The sequence below is a fragment of the Pteronotus mesoamericanus genome, unplaced genomic scaffold (genome assembly GCF_021234165.1).
Source record: "Pteronotus mesoamericanus isolate MK-2021 breed Mesoamerican mustached bat unplaced genomic scaffold, CSHL_Meso_final contig_33, whole genome shotgun sequence".
NCBI lineage: Eukaryota > Metazoa > Chordata > Mammalia > Chiroptera > Mormoopidae > Pteronotus > Pteronotus mesoamericanus.
The window spans coordinates 9,507,453-9,531,257 of record NW_026555135.1 but is presented as its reverse complement, the minus strand read 5'-3'; the positions used below and the strand labels follow the sequence as shown (position 1 = coordinate 9,531,257).

The window sequence follows — 23,805 nt, the reverse complement described above, 5'->3', positions numbered from 1 at the left end:
ACAAAATTGTTAAGGAAGTATATAGAGAAATGTAGAGAGTGTGTTTTCTATACTAGAAGATGACACTTGGACTTACAGTCTGTGTGTTAGGAAAAAAATTTATAAACCACCTACGATAACAAAATTTTCTTAGTAAATTTGTAAATATTTTGCAAAAAAATTTTAAATGATATTTTTCTGGATTTCTACATAGTATATTGGTAGAATTATAAATGGGTACTTCCTTTCTATAACGTAATGTTTTAAATATGTTATTGTTTATGCTATTATAATTGTCCCAATTTTCCCCCTTCTCTCCCCTCTGCCCAGCCCAACCACTATAAGGTAAGGCAGTTTGATGAGATGTTGCAAAGACCTTCAATGTTTTTTATTTCCATTGAACTAATACTTCCTCTAAGAATTTGTTTCAAGAAAAAAATTTAGGGTAATTGTAAATATTTATTTATTATTATTATTATTTTTATTTTACATTTTATTGCTCTTTTAGTTAAGTATGTTTAATTGATTATGCTATTACAGTGGTCCCATTTTTCTCTCTCCTTTATTCCCCTCTGCCCTGCACCCCCCCTACCAGCATTCCCATCCCTTAGTTCATGTCCAGGAGACGTACATATAAGCTCTTTGGCTTCTCCATCTCCTATACTATTCTTAACCTCCCCCTGCCTATTTTGTACCTACCAATTATGCTACTTATTCCCTGTACCTTTTTGCCTATTCTCCACCCTCCCCCTCCCTGCTGATAACCCTCCATGTGATCTCCATTTTTGTGATTCTGTTCCTGTTCTAGTTGTTTACTTTGTGGTTTGTTTGGGTTTTTTTTTTTTAGGTTCAGGTGTTGATAGTAGTGAGTTTGTTGTCATTTTACTGTTCATAGTTTTGATCTTCTTTTTCTTAAGTAAGTCCCTTTAACATTTCATATAATAAGGGCCTAGTGATGATGAACTCCTTTAACTTGACCTGATCTGGGAAGCACTTTCTCTGCCCTTCCATTCTAAAGGATAGCTTTGCTGGATAGAGTAATCTTGGATGTAGGTCCTTGCCTTTCATGACTTGGAATACTTCTTCCCAGCCCCTTCTTTCCTTCAAGGTTTCTTTTGAGAAATCAGTTGATAGTCTTATGGGAACTCCTTTGTAGGTAACTGTCTCCTTTTCTCTTGTTGCTTTTAAGGTCCTCTCCTTTTCTTTAATCTTGGGTAATATAATTATGATGTGCTTTGGTGTGTGCTTCCTTGGGTCCAACCTCTTTGGAACTCTCTGAGCTTCTTGGACTTCCTAGAAGTCTCTTTCCTTCACCAGATTGGGGAAGTTCTCCTTCATTGTTTTTTCAGATTAGTTCTCAATTTCTTGCTCTTCCTCTTTTCCTCTGGCACCCCTATGATTCAGATGTTCAAACATTTAAAGTTGTCCAAGAGGTTCTTAAGCCTCTCCTCATTTTTTTGAATTCTGTTTCTTCATTCTGTTCTGGTTGAATATTTATTTCTTCCTTCGACTCCAAATCATTGATTTGAATCCCAATTTCCTTCACTTCACTGTTGGTTCCCTGTATATTTTTCTTTATTTCAGTTTGCATAGCCTTCAGTTTTTCCTCTATTTTGTGACCATACTCAGCAATTTCTGTGAGCATCCTGATTACCAGTGTTTTGAACTCTGCATCTGGTAGGTTAGCACTCTCTTCATCACTTAGTTCTATTTTGGGGGTTTTGATCTGTCTTTTCATTGGGCCATATTGCTTTGTCTCAGTGTACCTGTTAGGTTGTAAGGGATGGAGCTTTAGGTATTTACCAGGGCAGGGCAACTCACATCTCTGTGTTGTGACGCTGTATGTGGGAGAGGGGTCAGAGAGGGAACAATAAAGTCTGCTGGGCTCTCACCGTTTTCAGTCTCTTCCCTTGCTATCCAGAAGCAAATTGGGCACTTCTAGTGCTGATTCCCCAGTGGGTAGGTTTGTATATGATAGGACCCTCTGGGTCTCTCCAACAGACTCTCCTGTGAGGCTGGTAATTTCTCCCGCTGCTGCAAGTACCACAGGTGTTTACAGCCAGCGGTTATGAGGCTTCCTTTTCCCACTTTGGCATCCTGGGTTGCGTGGTCTGCCTTGCTCCCCAGCTGTTCCTCCTGGTTTATCCACATGTAAATGTGGCACTGCCAGCCACTGTCTGAGCACCCACCTGCCTTGGTCCTCCAGCCGCTACCTTGTCATGAGTCCTCTCTGCCCGGCTGCCCACCTTCATCCTTCCAACCAGTCTGGATGAATGTTTCTTCTTTTACTCCTTGGTTGTCGGACTTCAATACAGTTTGATTTTCTGGCAGCTCTGGTTGTTTTTTGTTTTTAAATTTGTTGTCCTTCTTTTGGTTGTGTGAGGAGGCAAAGTATATATACCTATGGCTGGAAGTGTCTTTTTTTGTAAATATTTAGCCTTAAGTATATTGATTGTCATCTTGTAATAATGAAAGATTGAGAATGATACCAATGACCACTTGTAGGGTTTCTTCAACTATTCCTCAAAATCCTATCCTGGTCGCTCCCCTCTGGATTTTCTCATGGTGGTCAGTGTCCTTCTTTAAGTGTGGTGGTCAGAACTGGGCCCAGTACTCCTAGGGTGCTCTGACCTCACAGAGGACAGCGGGCCCAGGATTGCCCTTAATCTGGACATGGAAGTTCTGTCATCAGAAGGCAAGTTTCTGAGCCTCATCTTCTTTCTCTTTGTGTAACTGAGGCTGCCAAAACCCAAGTATTGTCAACCGGTGCTGGTCCCCAGCCATGCTTGTGTCTTTTAAGGAATGACAGTAACTGCTGTTTTCAGATGTTATTCATGGGGTCTCCTTTACTTTGCCTGACAGAGGCCTAGTGTTCTAGTGCTGAGAGGGTATCTGATGCCAACATGTGAGTCACACTCACTTGCTACTGTTCTTTTCCAGAGTTTGTTTCCCTTGTTGCTACAAGTCAGCACTCTCTGTTCTCCCTGCCCAGATTGCATAGTCTCCCTGCCTCATCTCCCATGCTGTGCTTGAATATATGATCTTCTCTGCATTCTATGTATCTACTCTGTAGTTTTGTGCTGCATTTCGAAAGAGCTGAATCCATTGTTTGTGTCTGCATATAGGAAAGATTGCTAATTAACTGTTGGAAATATTTAATTTAATAAAATCTGTGATTGGTTCTTGATTTTCACATTCTCTTGGGTATTTCTCATTGGCATATTCTTAGAGACATTTTCTGAAAAAAGTGCTTTGCCATTAGGTGTTTTTTGAATTACCATTTTCAAATTGCTTTAGGTTTGGTAGGTTTACGAAGCTCTCAGTTTAACACAATTCCGTTTCTCTTTGTGCACCCTAAACCCTGGTGTGTGGCTTCATAGCTACATTTTTAAAGTGCAGAATATCTAATTATTTACACATCTTAATCTCTGACTTTTCTCACACTCAATATTCCCAAAAACTTATACGAAATAATGCATGCTCCATTTTACTTTTGGAAAGTCACATTGTAGTTGAGTATGTTAAAGGCTCTTAAAAATCCTACAGTCAAGAAGGACTGTTCACATTTGCTAATACATTTCCTAAAACTGACTATGAAACAAACCTTTTTTTTCATGAAATATCATTTAACATTATGTGGAAATATACATTTGGGGAGAGGCATTTAATTTTTTCTATGATTCCTTTTCTTTGTCTTTTCAAGTTTCCCTTTTTTCCAGGAAAGTGTTGCTGGAAGCTGGTCCTAGGCAGAACTGTGCTGAGAGGCTGTGTTTGGTTGTGGCCACTTACCTCCTTTTTCAGTATCCTCCTTTCATGATGGGAGCACATCTCCAGCCCAGGCCTGGTTGCTCCTGCTGCTCACAATCTCTTTCTAAAGTAGGGTAACTCAGTTCTTTTTTTCCAGGCTTCTTTTCTGGATGCATCTCTTTTTTGTCAGAATTTGCCTATATTATATATGCCTTTTCCATATGAAACGAGAAAAAATTGGATCACTAAATTCATATGACGGTGTTAATAGAGGATGGAAACTTAATGTGTTTTCCTTGCCATTGGGCTACATATAGTTTTACATGGGGATACAGCCTAAACTGTGTAGCATGATGGATCAGATGTATATTTCATGACCAGAGAGACTGGTGTTAAATCTAAGTCCTACCATTTACTAGCTGGATGGCCTTCAGTGAAGTGAGAATCAGTTTCTTCATGTAAAATAGTGGAGGACAATGCATCTGATAGGGTTGTTTGAGGATTACATGATGTAATGGTTGTAAACCAAGGGGTCAGTAATCTATAGCTCTTGTTATTGTTATTCAGCTATGATTCCATTGCCTGTGATTTCCCCACGTTTTACTGAGAAAAATTTTAAACACAGAAAAATTGAATAAGTTTAACCGGGAACATTCAAAAACTTACCACCTAAATTCAATAAATAATATTTTGCTATATTCGATATATCATATGTATATATATATATATTCACCTATTGATCTTTTTATCTATTCTTCCATCTTATTAAATGAAGTTCAAAGTAAGTTGCAGACATCAATACATTTTTTACATCAGCTCTAATTTCATTGATGAGAGTTCAATATTTGCTTATGATTTTTTAGTAACATTTTAATACAGTAAAATGTACAAATTGTAAGTGTACTGTGTGTTGTATAATGCAGACCCTTCTAAGGATATGGAATATTTACCTAACCTCCAAAATTTTCCATGTCCCTGTCTAGTCAGTCCCTGCCTTCACTCTTAATCGTGAGGATTGCCTTTGGTTTTTATACTGGAATTCAGGTTCTGATTTTAGTCCAGTGATGGGAGTATTTGGGAGCTGCGGAGCTGCCTGATCTGCTCATCACTCTACAGACAATGGAGCTTGGTGTAGTTTTCCCACAAGAAATTTTATGAATTTTGTATTTTTATAAAAATGTAGCCATTCATCCAACACACATTTAGTTGATAGATATATTGCTGAGTAAATGGTGAGGGAGACATTCTGGAATCAAACGAGTGCTGTACAGCATTACAGAGCCTCTGAGAAAAAAATAGGCACAGAGTATGGTGGAGGAATCCAGAAAGGAGTGATTTACTTCTCCCTGACTTGAGGGCATAGGCAGTGACTGCCTCATAGGGAAGGTGATACTTAAGCTAAGGACTATGGAAGATGAGTTGGTGTTTGCCAGGCATTAGTGGAGTGAGAGAGTGGGAAAAGGGCATTTCAGGTGAGCAAAGGCAAAGAGGAGGGAAAGAGCTTGGCGGGGTGGAGATGGTTTGCTAGGCTGCAGCAAAGGCTGCAGGAGATGAAGCTAGAGTGGTAGGTGGGGAGGACTTCGCATGTTATGCAACTAACTTTGGTTTTGTTTTATAATTTGACATATCATTTAAAAGATTTACTCATTTGTAAAAGGGGTTATACTCAAAAGAGAAAAATTGTCAAGTAGTACAAGTTGAATGCTCAAGATTGGTTTATGATCAAATCAAAGTCATATATCTTTTTTGTTTTACTGCACTACAATTTTATACTTCTGATTACCTCCTTTCTCTCTGTAAAATGACAGGTGGTGTGCCAGTATTTGAAAAATCCCCATGTTTCGGATACACAGTTGCTGCAGAATGTTTTCCAGGCTCTGAATGTATATTACAATTATTCAGGCCAGGCGAGGTGCCTGAATATGTCTGAGATATCAACGAGCAGTCTGGGAATCCTGGGTTGGAGCTATCAGGTAAATATGTATGTATAATTCCCCCAGGTGGAACTTACTGTTCACTGATATGGTTGTGTTGTAACAGAGAGTCTACAGATTTTGTCACCTAATCTGAATCTCAATTCAGTCTCACCGAGAGACCATGGATAAATTTCCTCATTCATTCTTACGTGTATTTAATCATCACCAAATATATTCTGAGTACTTACTATTGATCAATCACTCTTCTAGGCTTCAAAGATACAAAGATAAGTAAGACATGATCTTACCATCAAATATAGCTTGTTGAAAAAGAAGTGTAACTAATATTACAATAGATCTTGATAAGTTTTCTAAAGGAAGCTTTTTATGGACACATATGAGGTGTATCCAGGAAAAGTCCAACCATTATTAATATAATGTGAATGGTTTGTGTGCCATCGGTGTAATGTGGCAGCCAAGGAGCAGGGACTGGAATCGCGCATATGTGAACAATGACAACTTCACTGTACCAGTCTGTAGGGGCAGTAGATGCAATTGAGTGAGCATGTGTATTGTGAGGCTGTCACATGCAAAATAATTGAGCCAGCAGAGCAATGAATCTGCATCAGATTTTGTTCCCTGGGTGGTGTGGCTCAGTGGATTGGACACCAGCCTGTGAACCGAAGAGCTGCCCGTTTGATTCCTAGTCAGGGCACGTGCCTGGGTTGTGGGCCAGGTCCCTGGCAGGTGTGCGAGAGTCAACCATACATTGTGTTTCTCTCCCTCTTTTCCCTTCTCTCTAAAAATAAATAAATAATATCTTTACAAAAATGTTTCATGTTTGGCTTGAACATTTCTCTGTGGAAACTATTTGATGATTCAAAAAGCCGTAAGAGTGAGGAGTGCTGCTCTGACAGGAGGATCGGCGTCTGGGGTTAGGCCCCTAGCGCAGCCCGCTTTGCAGTCTGTCTTACTATTTTGATTGGCAGTTTCATTATGACAGTGTGCCCATTCATGCATCATGTCTCATGCAGAGTTTTTTTGCAAAACGTCAAAGCACCCAGGTGACTCAGCACCCACACAGCCCAGATTTGGTGCCCTGTGACTTCTGGCTTTTCCCAAAACTAAAATCACCTTTGAAAGGGAAGAGATTTCAGAACATTGATGAGATTCAGGAAAATATGACTGGACAGCTGATGGCGTTTGGGAGAGCTGTGTGATGTCTCAAGGTGCCTACTTTGAAGGGGACTGAGATGGCGTTGTCCTTATGTACAATGTTTCTTGTATCTTATTTCTTCAATAAATGTCTCTAATTCAATAAATAAATAAGTAAGTAAGTAAGTAAGTAAATGCCATATTACATGGCTAGATACCTCTGGACTGACCTCATAAAAGAAGAGGAATCTAACTTGCCTGTCTCTGAGGCTTTGTATCTTCATCTGTACAATGAGAATAAGAAGAATAAGAACACTTTCCTTCCAGAATTGTTTTGAGGATTCAGTATGATAATAGGTGTGAAAGAAAGCAGTTTACAAGGAAGGACTATATAGCTCTAACTTCTGTGACTTCTCAGCCGAGCCTTCCCAGGAGCAGTGAGGTGACATGGCAGAGAGGGCAGAAGCAGGAGCCCTGAAGCCTGCCTGCCTGAGGTCAGATCCTGGCTTTGCTGCTTCCTAGCCGTGTGACCTTGGACAATTTATTCACTTCTTTGTGCCTTCTTTTTCACTTGATTCTTCTGGTTTGCTTTTTCAGGCCTGCACAGAAATGGTTATGCCGTTTTGTACAAATGGGATTGATGACATGTTTGAACCTCACCCATGGGACTTGAAGGAATTTTCAGATGATTGTTTTAAACAGTGGGGTGTGAAACCAAGGCCTTCCTGGATCACTACTGTGTATGGAGGCAAAAACATCAGTTCCCATACGAATATCATTTTCAGGTGAGTTTTTGCTGGTCCAAAGAAAAACTTTGGTTGATGGAGACATTTGTAGAATAGCTGAGAAAATAGAACCCGGAAAAATATTGGACAATAAACAACATAGAATACACCCACTGGCATCCTGTTTCCCTATTTTTTGAAAGATAGAGGATGCTGAGAAGAGATAGGATTTTATACTTTATTACTAACATGCTTAAAGGCTTCAAAACAATACAGCACCGAAATTAAAATACTTAAAAAACTCCTCAGCACAAAATGAAGCATCATCTGTTCTCAATGTGTCTTACTTTTGTTATTATTGTTATTAATGGTAATAAAAGCTTTTTAGTATCTATTCAACAAACATTTTTGAAGTTCCCAACCTTTTCAGTTCTAGGCACTATATGAAACACTTTAAATATATTATCTAAAATTGAACGCTGTGAAGTAGTTGTTATAATTTTTTTTATTTAACTGAGGCGGAAAGTGAGGGTCACCGTGTTCAGTCATTTGCCAAAGTCTCATTCAGCTTTGTTTTAGTTACTAATAAAGCCAGATTTGACCCTTGGCCTGTTTGACCACAGAAATCCTATTTGTTCTCCTTTGTTACACTGCTCCTGTAGTGACATAGTTGGTATTGCTTCACATCAGAGTTACTTGAGTAGGCTCTGTGTGTGTCTGATTGTGACTTCAAAATTTCCATGTTTCGGCTTGTGTATTAGACTGTCAGCTAGTAAGAATAGCAACCAGTTAATAAAAAAATTTCCCAAGTCTATATGGAAATAGTAGAGATACCCATTCATAGCTCTTAACCTGGAGCTATTGTTTAAACTGTATTGAATACATGCCATTCTTTTACGAGCTCTTATAGATAAGGCTCAAACTGGGCCTTGGCGCCGTGCTCAGTAGCTTAAGAGTGAGGAGTGCTGCTCTGACAGGAGGGTCGCCGTCTGGGGTTAGGCCCCCAGCGCAGCCCGCTCTGCAGTCTGTCTTACTGGGCTGATGCTCTTTTCTCCCCCAGTGGGGCACCTGCCCAAAATAAAAGGTAAACACTTTAATGGAAAATAGAGATTCATTTTGTTTATTTCCTTAAATTGTGTTCCTTGTTCTCAATAGGATTCTTGACAACAGTAGTCTTCAGCTCAGCTTGAAAAAAGCTGATAGTTGAACAAATAAATCTATTTAGGGATTTTAGGGAAACTGGACTAAATTTGGGTGTTTTAAGTTAGGGGCTAATCTCTATGTAGTATTTATATGGAATGTTCTAGTATGCTCATCCTTCCTCCCTGACCTTATAAAGCTGAAGTTCAAGTTGAATTATAAAGTGAAGTCTTTAAATCCTTGCATGAAGATTTTAATATGTGAGTTTTGATCACATACAGTGTCCTTTTGAAATTGGATGCAGCCATTACAGGTATTTATTTTAGTTATCCACTTGTCTTCTTATTTTCCTCAGGCCATCAACAATCATCATCATCATCATCATCATCACTGGGAGGGGGACAGATTTTGTGAGAAAATTTGGGGAATAAAACTGAATCCTGTAGATGGAAATTATAGCTCAGTGTTAAAAACTTTTCATTCGGTATAAGAAAGGACTTTCTAAAAAAAAAAAAAATGAAAGGACTTTCTAACAGAGCTGTGCAAGGGTAGAATGAGCTGTCTTAAATGAAATTACTTAGCTCTCTTTGATGCTCAGTTTTCTCTTCTGAAAAAATGAGGATAATAATACCATGCACCCTATAAAGTTGTGATGCTTAAAAGAGTTAACTCAGTAAAGTACTCATCCCAGAACTCAGATATATAGGCTCAAAAAATATGTGTTGAATGAATACATGGAAGTACTCTCTGCCTTGTATTTTACATTGAAGCCACAGGGAACTGTTTATTTGTCCCTGAATGCCGTTCCCTTTCCTCTTTTCTCCCTTTCTTAAGACACAGGCGTCCTCCGAGAAGCCTTCCCTGACTGCCTCAGGGAGGTTGGGTTTCCACACCCCCTTGGCTCCCAGGGCCTGTGACTAGCACTAGCACCCTGTGTAGAAGTTATCTGTCTATGTTTCTATCTACCCCCATGAGGTTGTGGACTTCTTAATGGCAGGGACGGTCTTAATCATCTCTGTGCCTCTGGCGCCTGCTACAGTGACTGGCACATAATGCACAATAAATGTGTGTGCTGATAAGGATGAGGAAGGAAATACAAAGCTCAGAAAGGCTTCAGGTGCATGTGAAAGGTTAAAGGCAAGGCTACGTGAAGATGCTGGTTTATCTTTCTGCAGTGGCAAGTCTACTTTTAAAAAGAAATGTTCCTAGGTAAAAAAAAAAATCCAATGTAAAAAATTTTAAGTTTGTTAAAAATTCAGAAACATCCAGCTTTTCTAAAGAAAACATGTTCCCAAAGTAAAGGAGCTGCCTCAGGTGTCCCTGTTCTATGTACTTAGTGGCTCCCAGCTAGAAAGCATTTCTGGTTGATGAGTGAGTAAATGTCCAAGGAACCATGTGGAAATATCTTTATGTTCATGATTCTCTCCTAGTTGCCTCCCATAAATGCATGACTGCTTTTCTGATAGGAAAGTTCAGTCTGTAATTGGAGATTTGCCAGTTAAGGACTTGGGCTTTGAAGTCAGAGAGACCAGGGAGCTGTTCTGCTTCTTCACTGGGTAAGCTGTGTGGCCTCAGGCAGATTGCCAACCTATGTAAATCAGAAGTAACGACCGCCTGACAGGGTCATCTCAGGGAGTAGGCAGACTGTTACGGAAGGGAGCGCCATGAGTGCAGAGATTCTGTGTGTTGCTCGCGGCTGAGCGCCCTGTGCCCGGTCAGTGCCTGGCGCAGAGTAGGCACTCGGTAAACATTTGTTGAATGAATGAGGATTGTAAAAACAGTAGCTATTGATAGTGCCACTTCAGCATTTGAAAAAAATTTCATAGTGGTTTTGTTGGAAGGATTAATTTTTCCCTGACCCCAATTGATAAGGTCTTATCTTACTTACTTCAATGGTCATTCTCAATGACTTAAATGTAAATCTGAAAGGCAATTGCTGAGAAGCTGATTAGTTTAATATCATTTTTTAGAAACATTGTTGCCAACAATTAAGGGAGATTCACTGTTGGGAATTTTATCTGGGTATCTAGATTATCTCATGAAAGTCATCATTACTACTTTTTAAAAATTTCCCAGTGACTTGTAGGAAGTTTCACAATGTCTAGGACCAAGAAATTCAAGTACATGTGCATCTTAGGTCTCCCAGCAACTCCAGACACTCTTTGTCACTTGGCTGATTCAGATGACCTTTTAAATCAAGTGCAGTTTACTTACTGTATGGCTGTTGGATATCTTTTTGGTTTTGCAAATAATGGACTGTTTTGTATCTGGTTTGATCATATCAAATGGGAATAATGATAAAGACTATTTGTTCACTTAAGAGAATCCAACCTGTGTGCAGTTTACTTTAGAAACATATCTGGTAGTTGAAAACTAAGAAGATCCTATTTGCACATGAGTTTCCCCTTAAAATTTTTTTTTTTTTATTGATTTTAGAGAGTGAAAAACATTGACTTTTTTTGTTGTTGTTCCTCTTATTGTTGCATTCATTGGTTGATTCTTGTATGTGCATTGATTGGGGATCAAAACCACAACCTTGGTGTATCGGAACAATGCTCTAACCAACTGAGCTACCTGGCCAGGGCTCCTTTTTGTTTTTTATAAAACCAAAAAAGTACATTTTTGGATTGATTTTTTTTTTTCCAAGGATGATGTTATTATGTTGCAATTGGATTTTTTTTTTTTAAATAAGACTGTGGTGAGAATTTGTGGTTGAAATTTAACCTGCATTTCAAACATATATATATTTAATGTACCTAAATGCATATTTTGTCATTTAATTTGTACATTTGCCTAGAAAAAAATTGATTGCATTAGTTTCTGATCGAATTTCTATGAGAAATGCTTTCACATTCTTTTTCATGATTCATTAGCTTCTCAGAATTATTAATGTAACAGAGTGGTCAGGCTGAATCTCCCCGAGAAAGCAAGGGGCAAAGGGAAATAACTTCACAGCGGAACTGAAGGTTAGAAGCCATTTGCCTTCCCTGAAAAGGGAAGGTCCTCCATAGAAGGGAGATTGTTTGAGGCAAAACTATAAACAAAGCCAGCATGCATCATTCCAGAAACCAAGCAATCCAGGCCTTCCCAGCAGGGTGGGGCTGCAGGAGAAGACTACTGCCTCAGGTAGTGTCACTGGAAGTATTGCTAGATTACTGACCTCTTATGCCACATGGTGGCTGGAAGAGGGGAAAAGGCAAACATGACCAATATTACCCTCATTGGTTGAAAAGCAGGACACTTCCACTGGCCACTGGAACACATGGTATTTTGGGACAGGACTTTTAAACAGAAGAGGGGCAGAAGCTTGCTCTCTTGACCACTTGGCATTCTGGCTTTTTGGGCTCTTTTTGCTTCCCCCCGCCGCAAGGACTGCTTCAAGCTTAGGCCTCGCATGGTTAGAAGTGAGCTCTGGGAGGCAGGGTCCCACGCTGGGCTGTGTGCCTCACTGGCACCAGCCCTTGGGGATGCTACGACCCTGTGCAGCACGGCACACAGGCCCTGCACTGCTTCCACTCTCACCCTGAGACAGCGCACAGAGACTGAGAGCAGCACTGGGAGGCATGGGGTGGGAAGTTCCCTCTGAATGGAGCTTCCCCTGCACGGCTGTTTGGAGTGTTCTGGCAGCCAACCCTGACCCTGAGAGAGAGAGAGAGGGGCTGCAAGGCAATGGCAACTCTGGCAAGGAGGAGAGAGAGGGCCTGGAGCTGGAGAGATGAAGACTCATTTGAAAAACCACGTTGGGCTGCAAATAAACAATAATGGGAAACTTCTGGTAATGGATTTGGACTTCAATCTCCCTGGAGGTGCCTAATTTTCTGTACTTTGTGGGAGAGGTCAGCTCGCAACAGGAATGCTCCCAGCTGCCTCACATTGGGAACCATGTTAATAAAAACCTATTCTTTCCCCACAAATTTTTGTGTTATGCATATATATGGCGACAAGTGGCCAGACCCCATGCAGCCATTACATTAACCCTTTTCATGCTTATAGAATATGCTAATAATTATTACAATACTGCACATTTATATTGTACTTTATAGTTTGTACCTTTCACATATATTATTTAACTTAAACACTGCGCTATCTCTGTGAGAAAGGGGCATTACCCTTAAAATTTGGGAGCATGATACATGTGGGAATTGAGGGTCAGAGAGGTCAGGTTACTTACCCAAAATCATGTGGCTAGAAAGGCTTCAAAACTCAGATCTGCTACTTAGTTAATTGTTCTTGCCACTACTACACACCATGGAGTGTCAGTCCCTGTGTATTTATATTAATCATTTATATGAACCCTGCTTTTTCATATAAAAATACTGAAGTGATTTATATGTACCTGACCTTGCATACATGTATTTATGGACCTCTTCTGGGTAGGGCATATGATATCAGGACAAAGACAACTAGACATTTACATTCTTTTATTTTTCTTTTATTAAATATTTGTATTTATTAAATACAAATACCATGTGCCAGGTGTTAAAGGTACCATAATAAAGCAGACAAAAGTCCCTGCCCTTGGGAAGTTACAGTTTGAGAAATAGATAATAAACAACATAGCACCTGTAAATATATTAGGACATAAGTGCTAGGGAGAAAAAAGATAACCAGGGAAGAGGGCTATAGAATGTCGAGGTGAGTGGGAGAATGGCAGGGTTGAAATTTTGGAAGAGAGTGACCAAGGAGGACTTCACCAAGGGGTGGCTTTTGAAAATGATCTGGAGGGAGGACTTCAGACAGGTATGAGTTTGGTGGGATAAAAACGCTTCACACAGAAGAGGAAGCAAGGGCCAAGACCTTGAGAGTAAATGTCCCAGCATGTTCTCCTCCAGATCCCATAAGGAGGTGAGTATGGCTGCAGTAGGTGATGAGGAAGAGAGTAGCAAGGGTTGAAATCGAAAGTCAGCAGAGAGCCCAGATCATGTAGAGACCTGCAGGTCCTAGTAAGGCCTTTGGTTTTTAATTTGAAAGAAATGGGAAAACTTGGAGTGTTTTGAGCGGAGGTGTGATGCAGTCTGATTCAGGGTTTAATAGGATTCAGTTGCTCCTCTAGTGATAGTATGGAGGTAAGAGTAGAGGAGGAAGGTCAGGAAAGCGCTATTCAGTCTAGAGATAACGGTGAGTTGGATCAGAGTGGTGGCAGTGGCTATGCGGAGAAATGTCCAAATTCTGGTACTTGAGTATATAGTTGATGAGATTTGTTGACAGATTGGGTGAGAAAGAAACAGAGGATTAAAGAGTGACACCAGACGTTTTAGCCCAAGTAACTAGAAGGACAGGGTTGCCATTAACAGAGATTGAGAAAATAGAAGGAGGGCCAGGTTGGGATTTGGGCCGTATCAAGAGCTCTGTTCTGGACCTGGTATTTGAGAATTCTGATTTGACTTCCATATGAAAATATCAAGTAGATGGTAGAATTTTGGATCTGAAGTTTAGGGGTGAGGTCCTGGCTAGAGACACTATTGGATGGTCATCTATGTATAGATTGTACTTAAAGATGAGGGCTTTTTGATGATTATGCAAATTATGGTAATAGTTTCATATATCTGATAATACAACCTTGAAGAGTTGTTATGTCAGGCTTTGTAACAAAAGCAGCGAGATGGAATGTGCATTAAAGAAATGTCAGAACATAACGTAAAATGGAGATTATGGGCTGCCAGTGAGTATGGGTGTCTTTTTGGGGTGATGAAAATGTTCTAAAATTGCAGTGTAGTTTACAAAACACTGAATATACTAAAAAGCATTGAATTGTACATTTTAAATGAGTGAATTTTGCAGTGAATTATATCTCAACAAGGCTGCTGAATATTATTAGGGATGCTGTCTGTGGTTATAATAGATTTTTACTCAGCTAATCTAGGTAGTCTGTTTCAGTGACTGATCCTGTTGATGTCATTCTGAAACGTGTTGTGTGAACCATCCAGCCAAGACTAATAACCTAATAGCATTTCCTTAACTTTAAAGCCAATATAATTTGGGGATCTTTGAGTAATTACCATATTTTTTTATTGAGATTTAGAGAAATTTTCTTTAGTTCTACCACCCCATTTCCCCAAATACTATACTACAAGGAAAGTGTTGCGTGAAAAATGAAGGTTTGGTTTTTTTTTTAAAGAGCTAAGAGCTAATTACCATTTTCAAATATTGGAGTTTTTCTTTATCACTTTGATAGCTGGGTCCTAGGAAGAAGGAAACTGGCATTAATTGAGGGACTGCTATGTGCCTGACACTTGTGCTTATTAAATACATGTATCGTCTGGTTAAACCCATGCAACAGCCTTATGAGGTCGGCCTTGTTATCTCTGTTTTTCAGAGGAGGAACGTCATCTGGCTTTTGGGTGATGAAGCTGGGAGTAGAATTTAGGTTTCTAAATTCCAATTTTTGGTATAATCATTACTGGTTCAAGGGCACCTCATTCACTCCTTGGTCCTCTTTCTTGTATTTGTTTTCAGAAAAATGTAAAACTCATGGGAATCATCTTTCTATATAACAGATTAGGTCCTCAGATCAAATCCCCAGGTTATAGGCTTGTGATTTTAGATGTTATGCATAAAATCGATTTCTCCTATCTTATCTGGGTATAGATGTGAACAACTAACAATCTTATTTTTTCTTCTTTCCCTCACTTAGCAATGGCGACCTAGACCCCTGGTCAGGGGGTGGAGTAACCAAGAACATCACAGACGCCTTGGTTGCCATCACCATCGCAGAAGGGGCCCATCATCTGGATCTTCGCGCCAACAATGCCCTTGATCCCGCGACCGTGCTCGTAGCCCGCTCCTTGGAAGTTAAATACATGAAGCAGTGGGTCAGAGATTTCTATGCCAGCCTGCGAAAGACACGCTGAGCAACTTCTGCTCATTTTCAGTTTCTTCTTTTATGTTCATTCCACCCACGTTCCCATCCGCTTTGGTTTTCTGTACAAAATTACTTTCCCTTGTTCATCCTTGGATTCGGTGGAGCAAAGGCTGAGACAGGAGAGAGGGTGATGGTGGTGGCAGCAGCCACCCACACCGCACGCCCTTGCCCTCTTGGCACCACTTCGGGGAGGAATCCCTGCGGCGGGCCCCCCGCCCCCCCAGGGCCCTCAGAGCTGCGGCAGGGCTCCTGCCTTTCCCACGGGGGGCCTGTTCCTTTGTGTCCCAGCGAGCAGGGCTTTCTTCTGGTTTTCAGACTGAAGTCTCTCTGGCCCGTCTGTCATTCCCCACCCTTGTCCTCCCAAAAGGAAAAGCAGAAGGTAGATAAAGATGATGTGATTGCAGCTGATGGGAAGGATGTCCGATGCCGATCCAGGAAAAAGGAGTCATTTCATTTGTACTTGATTTAAAGACTTGGAACTGTGCTTCCCAATTTCTAAATAAAGAGTAAGGCTGGACCTTGTACCTGTGTGTTGCCCCTGAAGTGCTCACTCCAGCAGTTGGGATCGCTGTGTGCACTGGGCTTGGCTGTTGTAGGAAAATCTTTTAATTTTCTCTCTTCTACTTGCCAGCTTTTCTTAGTTCTGGGATGTTTGCCACTGTGGTACTGCCAGTAAGAAATCTGGCCCCTTTTTGCTCCATTTCTCTTTGTTTCTAAGGTCAGTTTTGTTTCTAAGGTCATTTTTGTGGTAATTTGGTTACATTCTGTCATTTTGGGAAAATGACTCTGTTTTGCTTTTCCTTTTACATCGCAGCAAGCTTTTATATGCTGTGGCCACTGATGATACTTTCCTAAGAAACCTTTAAAAATTGATGAACCAACTATTCAGAAGGTAGGATGTAGTTATGTTCAGCTTTTTTAAAATTTTTATTTCCTTGTGGTTGGTCCTGTGTCATTAAAGCCAGAAGTAAGGACATTAAGAGGCAGGTGTACGAGAACTTCTCTGTTTGGCTTCCAAATGACAAGGTAATTCCTGCAGGCAGCATATTTGACATCAATAAATGACTGAGCCGTTGCTATTTCCAAAGGGTTGGCTGCTTTCAAACCGTTCTTACGCTGAGACCTTTCTTCAGAAGAGCTTTTCTAGGAAAACAAATAGGGTTGGATCAAAACCTTTCAGGGACACAGAGACTAAGAGTTTCTACCTCGTTGAAAGATTTCTTCCCCTTTGTCTTTCTGCTTTTTAAAAAGTGTACCTTGATCTCCATAATTTCTAGAGTACTTATTTTTTTTTAAAGTCCATATATAATTTTAATTCTTAGGTAAGAGACTGAAATATTTCCCTTATTTTCCCTGTCATCTGGGAGGCACAGAAAAATCTTTGTCTGGTCTCAGAAGCCTCCAGTTCTCATTGTAATGACTTGTCTGTCAAAGCACTTGGTCACTACTATCATTTCAACATCAGAGAAAAGTCTGTTGAGGTGGGAATTTAAGGGTCAAAACAATACTAATTTGTAGTTTTTATTCACCATCAACTAAGAAGTTATATAATACAGGGTTTATGGGCTTAATAGAGGATATTCTTACTATTTATTTTATGATACTATTGATTTTGGGATATTTTCCTTGAACCCTTTTTACTTGTATAAAATGTTTAAAACATTTTGCCACTTCATTTAACATTAACTTTTGGCTCGGGCAGGTGTGGTTCAGTGGATTGAATGTTGGCCTATGAACCAAGAGGTCACTGGTTTGATTCCTGGTAGGGACACATGCCTGGGTTGCAGGCTGGGTCCCCTATGGCGGTCTGCAAGGGGCAACCAGTTGAGGATTCTATCACGCATCAATGTTTCTCTCCCTCTCTCCTCCCTTTCTCCCTCTCTCCCCTCTCTCTAAATAGATGCAGAAATAAAATCTTAAAAAGAAATTAATTCTTTGGATGAATTGCATTTTGGGAAGAGAATAACAGCCCAAAATGACTATTTTCCTACAAGTATAATTTAGTCTTATGTTTTTCTTTATGCACATTTTATGACAGATGGCAACCTTAATTAAAGTTAGCCTAATTATAATTTTCTTAAATTTATTTTTAAATTGAAAAAGAATTAGAACATCAAATAAACCCTATTTAAAGCATCCATCTAATTAATAGATGATGCTTTTGAAAGACCAGGAAAGAGAAACAAAGAGAATTGGGGTGATTTTTATCTTCTGTTTTTGTTGCTTTAACTACCTAGAGTCAATGAGTAAAACTAAAGAAAATTAGGGACCTTTGTTAAGGGTTCTGTAGAGTCAAGAGATTATCCAGAAAAGCTGCTGTCTAGTCTAGCATGTTAGAAACTAAAGGCACCTCAGATACCCAGGCCGACCCCATCATCTGTGGGTGGATAGCATTATGGCACAGAGAGATGGAACATGTGTAAGGCCTCACTCACAGCTCATTTCTGGCTGAACCAGGCCTTGATTCCAGGTTTGTTGTTGTTTTCATTTGCTGGTGTAGCTTAGTTTTTGTTTGGATTCAAGAAACAAAACCTCACCAAACCAGTTTAAAGCAAAAGAAGGAATTTATTGAAACTGCAGGAATAGCTCCAGGATTAGATAACCAGGAGTTATGAGGGAATAGAACTGAGGTCTAGAAGGTCATTAAAAGTCAAGACTACTACTTCTCTTTTCTCTCATTTGGACAGAGGTTGTCAGCCTGTGGGGGAGATTTGTTTCTGAGATGTTTATAGCTTGGCCAGCAGTCGAACATGTGCATGCCCATCAAAATTACCTGAAGGGCTCCTTAAAACATTGATTGCCAAGGCCCATCCCAGAGATTGTAATAATGACGTCTTAGGGCGGACCTTTGGAAGTTGTAACTCTAACAATTTCCCAGGTGATGCTGGGGGGTCACACTTTGAAAACTACTAGTTGAAAGAATTCAGAATTTCCGTTTCTTCAGACAGGGCATGTTCCTTAGTTCACCTCACACCTGTTGTCCCGTCTGATCCTGTCTGAGTTTGGGAGCCCTGCCTAGCATTCCTCTTCCCATTGCTGCTTCCTTCTCTCTAGACCAATTTGCTCTTCTTTGCTTGCACAGGGCCCATGGCGACTTCTCAATATGGTGTCCTCATGCCCCGGAGGCTGCACCAGCTCATAAACCCACAACTCTGAGGTGGTTCGCAGAGGACATATTATAAAAACATGACATTAGAGGTACACTATTTGGGATGAAGTGGGGCCATTCTGGTAATTCAGCATGGAACTAGCACACTCTTTCAGCGAACACACGTGTCTTAACAAAATGCTGATGACTTATGTAGTAGGAAGTTCTATAGATAAGCAACTTTGGAAAATAATGGGTTAAACAGAGTTAAATAGTTGCAGTTTTTAAATCTGTAAATATGAATTATAACTATCCAAAATGGTAATTGAGAATGTAATTTTTCTACTTTTTCTTAGGTAGAGAAAGAGAGAGAAAGAAACATTACTTTGTTGCTCCACTTCTTTATACACTCATTGGTTGCCCTGACCAGAGATAGAAACTGCAACCTTGGCATATTGGGACAGCACTAATGAACTGAGCTACCCAGCCAGGGCTACTGTTCCTGCTCTTACAGAGCTACAAGCATACATCATTGTTCTGGAACCTGGAAAATAAAATGGTAAAGAAGAAAACACAGTATCTGTCCTAATAAGATTTACATTCCTCTAGGAAAAGATACGGAATGTCAAATTATTCAATGAGTTAATATAAGTGCTATGAAGAGTGGTGGCTCTTCAGGCATTTACTAAGGAATCTAAGTCTGTGGGAATAAGACTCCTTGTTTGCGGTGAGACATTTTATCAAAATGATGAGTGTAGCTGTCCTAGGAAGAGGAAGGGAAAAACAGCATGTGCAAAACCCTGAGTGCAGCATGTTCAAGGAATTGAAAGAAAGCCACCATAATGGAACAGGAGACAACCAGAGGGCAAGTGACATAAGGTGAATTTGGACATGTGACAGGAAAAAGCTCATTCATGTAGACATGGTAAGTAGTCATTGTGAGGAATGAGAATACATTGAATGTCCTTAATCAGGGGAGTGACACGAACAGATTTTTGTTGAAAAAGGTCACTCTAGAAAATGACTGTTAGGCTCTCTGCCCATTTTTTCATTGGATTGTTTTTGTTTTTGATTTGGACTTTTGATGTTTAATTGTCTGAATTCTCATATATTTGTTTATCTGGCTTAATCTAGAAATCGATTTTACTGTCTGGAGGGAGATTGTAGCCAAAATTTTGACAGAGATAGTTTACTTGCTGTAGTAGATAGTTGAACACAGAGGGAAGGAATGGTGTTTTTTGACATAAATGAAGTAATTTCATAAAAATAAGCTCAGACACCTGAACTCACTATCACTCACTACTTGGCTCAGGAGTGAACTATTGGACCAGCTGTGGCTCACCTGGTTCTGCTATGTGGCTGCAAAGCAGAGACGGAGTCAGGTGCTTTGACCACAAAGATGTTTGCATCTGTTACCAAACTTCCTCTCTGGCTTTGGGGGAGTGGTTTTAACCATTTATTTTATTTTGTTTCTTAACACCTGAAGTCTGAGGTAAATAACCAAAGAAAGATTTACAGCAAACCAGCAACCAATAACCCAAGATATCAAACTCCAAATGAAACTGTTTGCTCAGGCGACCTGCAGAGCGCTCTGACATTGGAAGTACACCACCAGCACTTTTGAATAAGTGAAATACAGTGAAGTAGCTGGATGATTTCATAAATGGCTTCCTTCTCTCATCATCAAAAGTCATTGAATTATTCTGGTTTCAGAAATCTCCCCTATGGCTGACAGAAGACATTTCATATGTTACCATGATGTCAATTCACTGGGTCAGTGTCTCTAACTTCAGAATGGATGGTACAATGTAAACTAGTACAGTATCCATCCACTTTGTATTTAAGGTACTCATGGGCAGATTTCCACCATCTTTCTTGCCTCCTTTTTCTGGTGTCACAAAACCTTCACCTGCAGGAGTTTACTCTTTAAGTAACGCAGTGGTTTTCAGCTGGCAGCCCTTTTGCCCTGCAGAAGACATGTGGCAATGTCTGGAGATACTTGTCACAACTCTGGGTAGCAGGGAGTTGCTGCTCGCTCTAAGGAGTAGACAACAAAGATGCCGCTAAACATCCCATAATGCAAAGGACAAACTCCCATAACAATGTTTTATGTGGCCCCAAATAGCAACAGGGTTGATGTCTCACCTAAATCTCTATCATAATTTAAGGCCCCCCTTTCAAGTTTTATCTAGCAAATGAGATGAAAAATTTGATTGCTAATTCAGTTATTCCAATAGCCTTACACTCTAAAAAACACAATAGCGCAATGTTTAGAATGTACCATCTAAACATTAAATACAGACACCCTCTTCTCTAACATTGAATAACTTTTGTTTTGGAGACTGGTTCTCAATCGATTCCTGAGCTTTCTTTCCCCTGGGTCAAATATTTCCAGTTCTGTGGATTGCTTGTTCATTCACCATTCAATCATTCAAATATTTTTTGAATGGTCACTCTATGCAGGTACATTGTAACATCATAATAAGAAAAAGGCAAAGCTCAGTTCTTTTTCAGAAGGTAACTTTTAAGGAGTAGAAACATTCACAATGTCAGATTAAATATCTTGGGTGAAGAATCTGTGTGCAATTCAGGATGTTATGTTAGCACGAAAGCAGAAGTGATGAATTTGTCCTGAAGGTCTGAGGAAGGCTTTCGAGGAGAAGCAGCATGTGAACTGAGACTTGAAGGACGAGAGTGTGCTGGGTGGATGGGTCTTAGTGAGAAAAGCAATAAAAGCAGTATTCATCAAAACAAAAATTGTTAAGTGCCCATTATGAACCAGGGGTTAGGCACCAATCATGTTACTGTGAAAACACAGACATAGCTCCTATCATTTGTGGGTCATAAAAAGAGGCAAAGGAAACCTCCTCTCTAATGCTTATAACATACTTGATAGACCTCAGAACTCTGCTGTCTGCGTTTTCTCATTTGAGGCCCTCAGCAACCCCGGGGGGGCGGGGGGAGGCAAGGCACATAATGATAGTACCTCCATATCATAAATAAAGTAGGACCAAGAGGCCAAGAGAAATGAAGTAACTCTCCTCCACCCCAGCCATGGCCACTGATCTAGCTCGTGACAGTTGTCTGATCCCAAATCCTGAGCCGTTCTACTCTTCCTTGGATCCAGACAGTTTCCTGTGGCAGAGAGGCAAGCCCACTTCCTTCTGCCGGCTCCCTGCCCTGGGGTCATCTCTGTGTTGTTTTCTGTGGCCGATGCTGAAGGAGTGTTCCAGTCCTCCCAGTTCCAGCTGCTGAGGAAAAGGAGAGAGAATTACTGTCCACCTGCACACTCGTTTCTACCTCAATTCCCTAAACTTTTTAAAGAGTAAGGAAAACTGGGATGTGGAACAGAAAATTCTTTTGTTTGTAGTGCTGTTGGATAATGTATGCAACCTCTCTGGGTGGTTTAAGCGGCTTAGGTACTTTCTATAAAAGGGATCTTTTAATGACAAAACTAATGTGATTATCTGAGTGGGTGTGAGAGGCATATTCAAGGCTTACAGCAAATCTGTTAGAATAGCTGACTGTATCTGCTTAATCCTTTCTCTAAGGGGGCTGAACAATGCTCTGGGAAGCCATTGGTTCTTCCTTCAACTGAATGCCTGTCTCCAGAGATAGGGACTGTTTGTAGCTTTTGATACCCCTGCTTCATCTTCTCAGCTGCAGGAAAGCACAGGAAAAACCGGGAGGAGCCCCAAGTGCTCACAGAAACCGATGCCTCCTCTGAATGCTGCGGGCAGAACATACAGCGCATGTGAGCTTCCTCCACTGCATGTGGAGGAGCCGGGGCTGCCGTCACCAGAGGGAAAGGTGTCTCGAAGAAGGGCCCCATTCCCAGTGCTCGATTTCATCGGGTGCTGGGCGAGAGGTCACCTGTGGAAGCTTAAAATCACACCTGAGCTGTAAGAGTGGCTAAGCTACTCCTTTTATGCGGGGCGGGCACGAAGGGGAAGGGAGACGTTAAAAGGGGAGAAAAGTGATACTGATTTGGGTTCTGCAACTTGTTCTGTGACTTTGGGCCAAAATGAAATCCTTCTGAATCTGTTCTCTCATATGTGAACTCGGGATAAACTTAACTATGAGAACCAACTTACTATGAACTTACTATGAGAACCAAAGTGAAAATGTGAACATGAACGTGAAACTGTCACAGCCAATCTAGGACAACTGATAACATGTTGCACACTTTTTAATTTATCTTACTTTCTTAAAGTATTATTTTTCATTTTTGTTTTAAAAAAATAGTCTCGTTTTCTAAATATATGACTCAATTTCACTCAACAAAACATTTGTTAGCTGTTTACGCTGTGCAGAGCCTCACGCCTAGTCCTGGGGGTACTGGTAGGGGTAAGTCTCTGATCTTTAAGGAGGTCACAGTCTCGTCAGGGAGCCTGGCATGGAACATTCAGCTTGATAAACATGTATCACAAGTGATTAGTTCTAACTTGGGTGCACTACCACTAATGGCTAATCCTTGTACTGTGTTCATTACCTGCCGTGAGCTGAGCCATATGCTCTGCATGTGTTGTTACCTCATTCAATCCTTAGAGCCCTATGAGGTAGGAGCCATCATGCCCTTTTAACGGGTGAGGAGGCTGAGGCTCGGTCTGGTCAGTTACCTCGCCTTTCCACAGAACCACAGTGGTAAGTGGTGGGCCAAATTAGAGTCCCAGATTGGTCTGGCATTGCCGTCTCAACTCTTTGTCATTGTGCTGTGCTGCATCTCAACTCAAGGAAGACTTCCCAGAGGAAGTGACCATAGCTGGGTTTCCAGACAGAATTAGAAGTGAGCCAGGGGTACAGAGGAGAAGGGTGTTTCAGGCAGATGCAACAACATAGGTAAAGGCACACTGGCTAGAAAGTGTGAAGAGAGGAACTAGAAGCAGCTTGTGGTTAGTGGTGGAGAGGGGAAGTTGGAGAAGTAACTAGGGGCCAGATCATCTCTCACCCTGCACCTTTGTGCACTCTAGTGAAAAAAGTAGGCAAATTATTTATTTTAATTATCTGTCAAAAAGATTTTGTAGCAAAGAGAACTATTGCCACCTTTATTTGCAGAATCACAAAATACACTTCAAATTTTAGAATCAGAAAACTTTCAGGATGGAAAGCACTTAAGATGAACTTATCCTATGCAAGAGCAAATCAAGGCTGAATGCATTAAATTTCTTAATCAAGGTTATAAATTAGTTTAAT

General features: G+C 40.5%; 1 protein-coding gene across 2 annotated transcripts in view; it reads left to right on the top strand.

Annotated features, from left to right (window-relative positions):
* The window catches only part of PRCP (prolylcarboxypeptidase), a 76,425-nt gene extending 60,390 nt beyond the window's left edge, over positions 1-16,035 (top strand). For both annotated transcript variants that reach the window (XM_054576342.1, XM_054576343.1), the window contains exons 8-10: positions 5,535-5,699; positions 7,395-7,582; positions 15,297-16,035. In XM_054576342.1, the coding sequence (XP_054432317.1) occupies positions 5,535-5,699; positions 7,395-7,582; positions 15,297-15,513 (570 nt within the window). In that variant the 3' untranslated portion in view covers positions 15,514-16,035. The remainder of the gene's footprint in view (positions 1-5,534; positions 5,700-7,394; positions 7,583-15,296) is intronic.
* Positions 16,036-23,805: the final 7,770 nt, after the last annotated feature.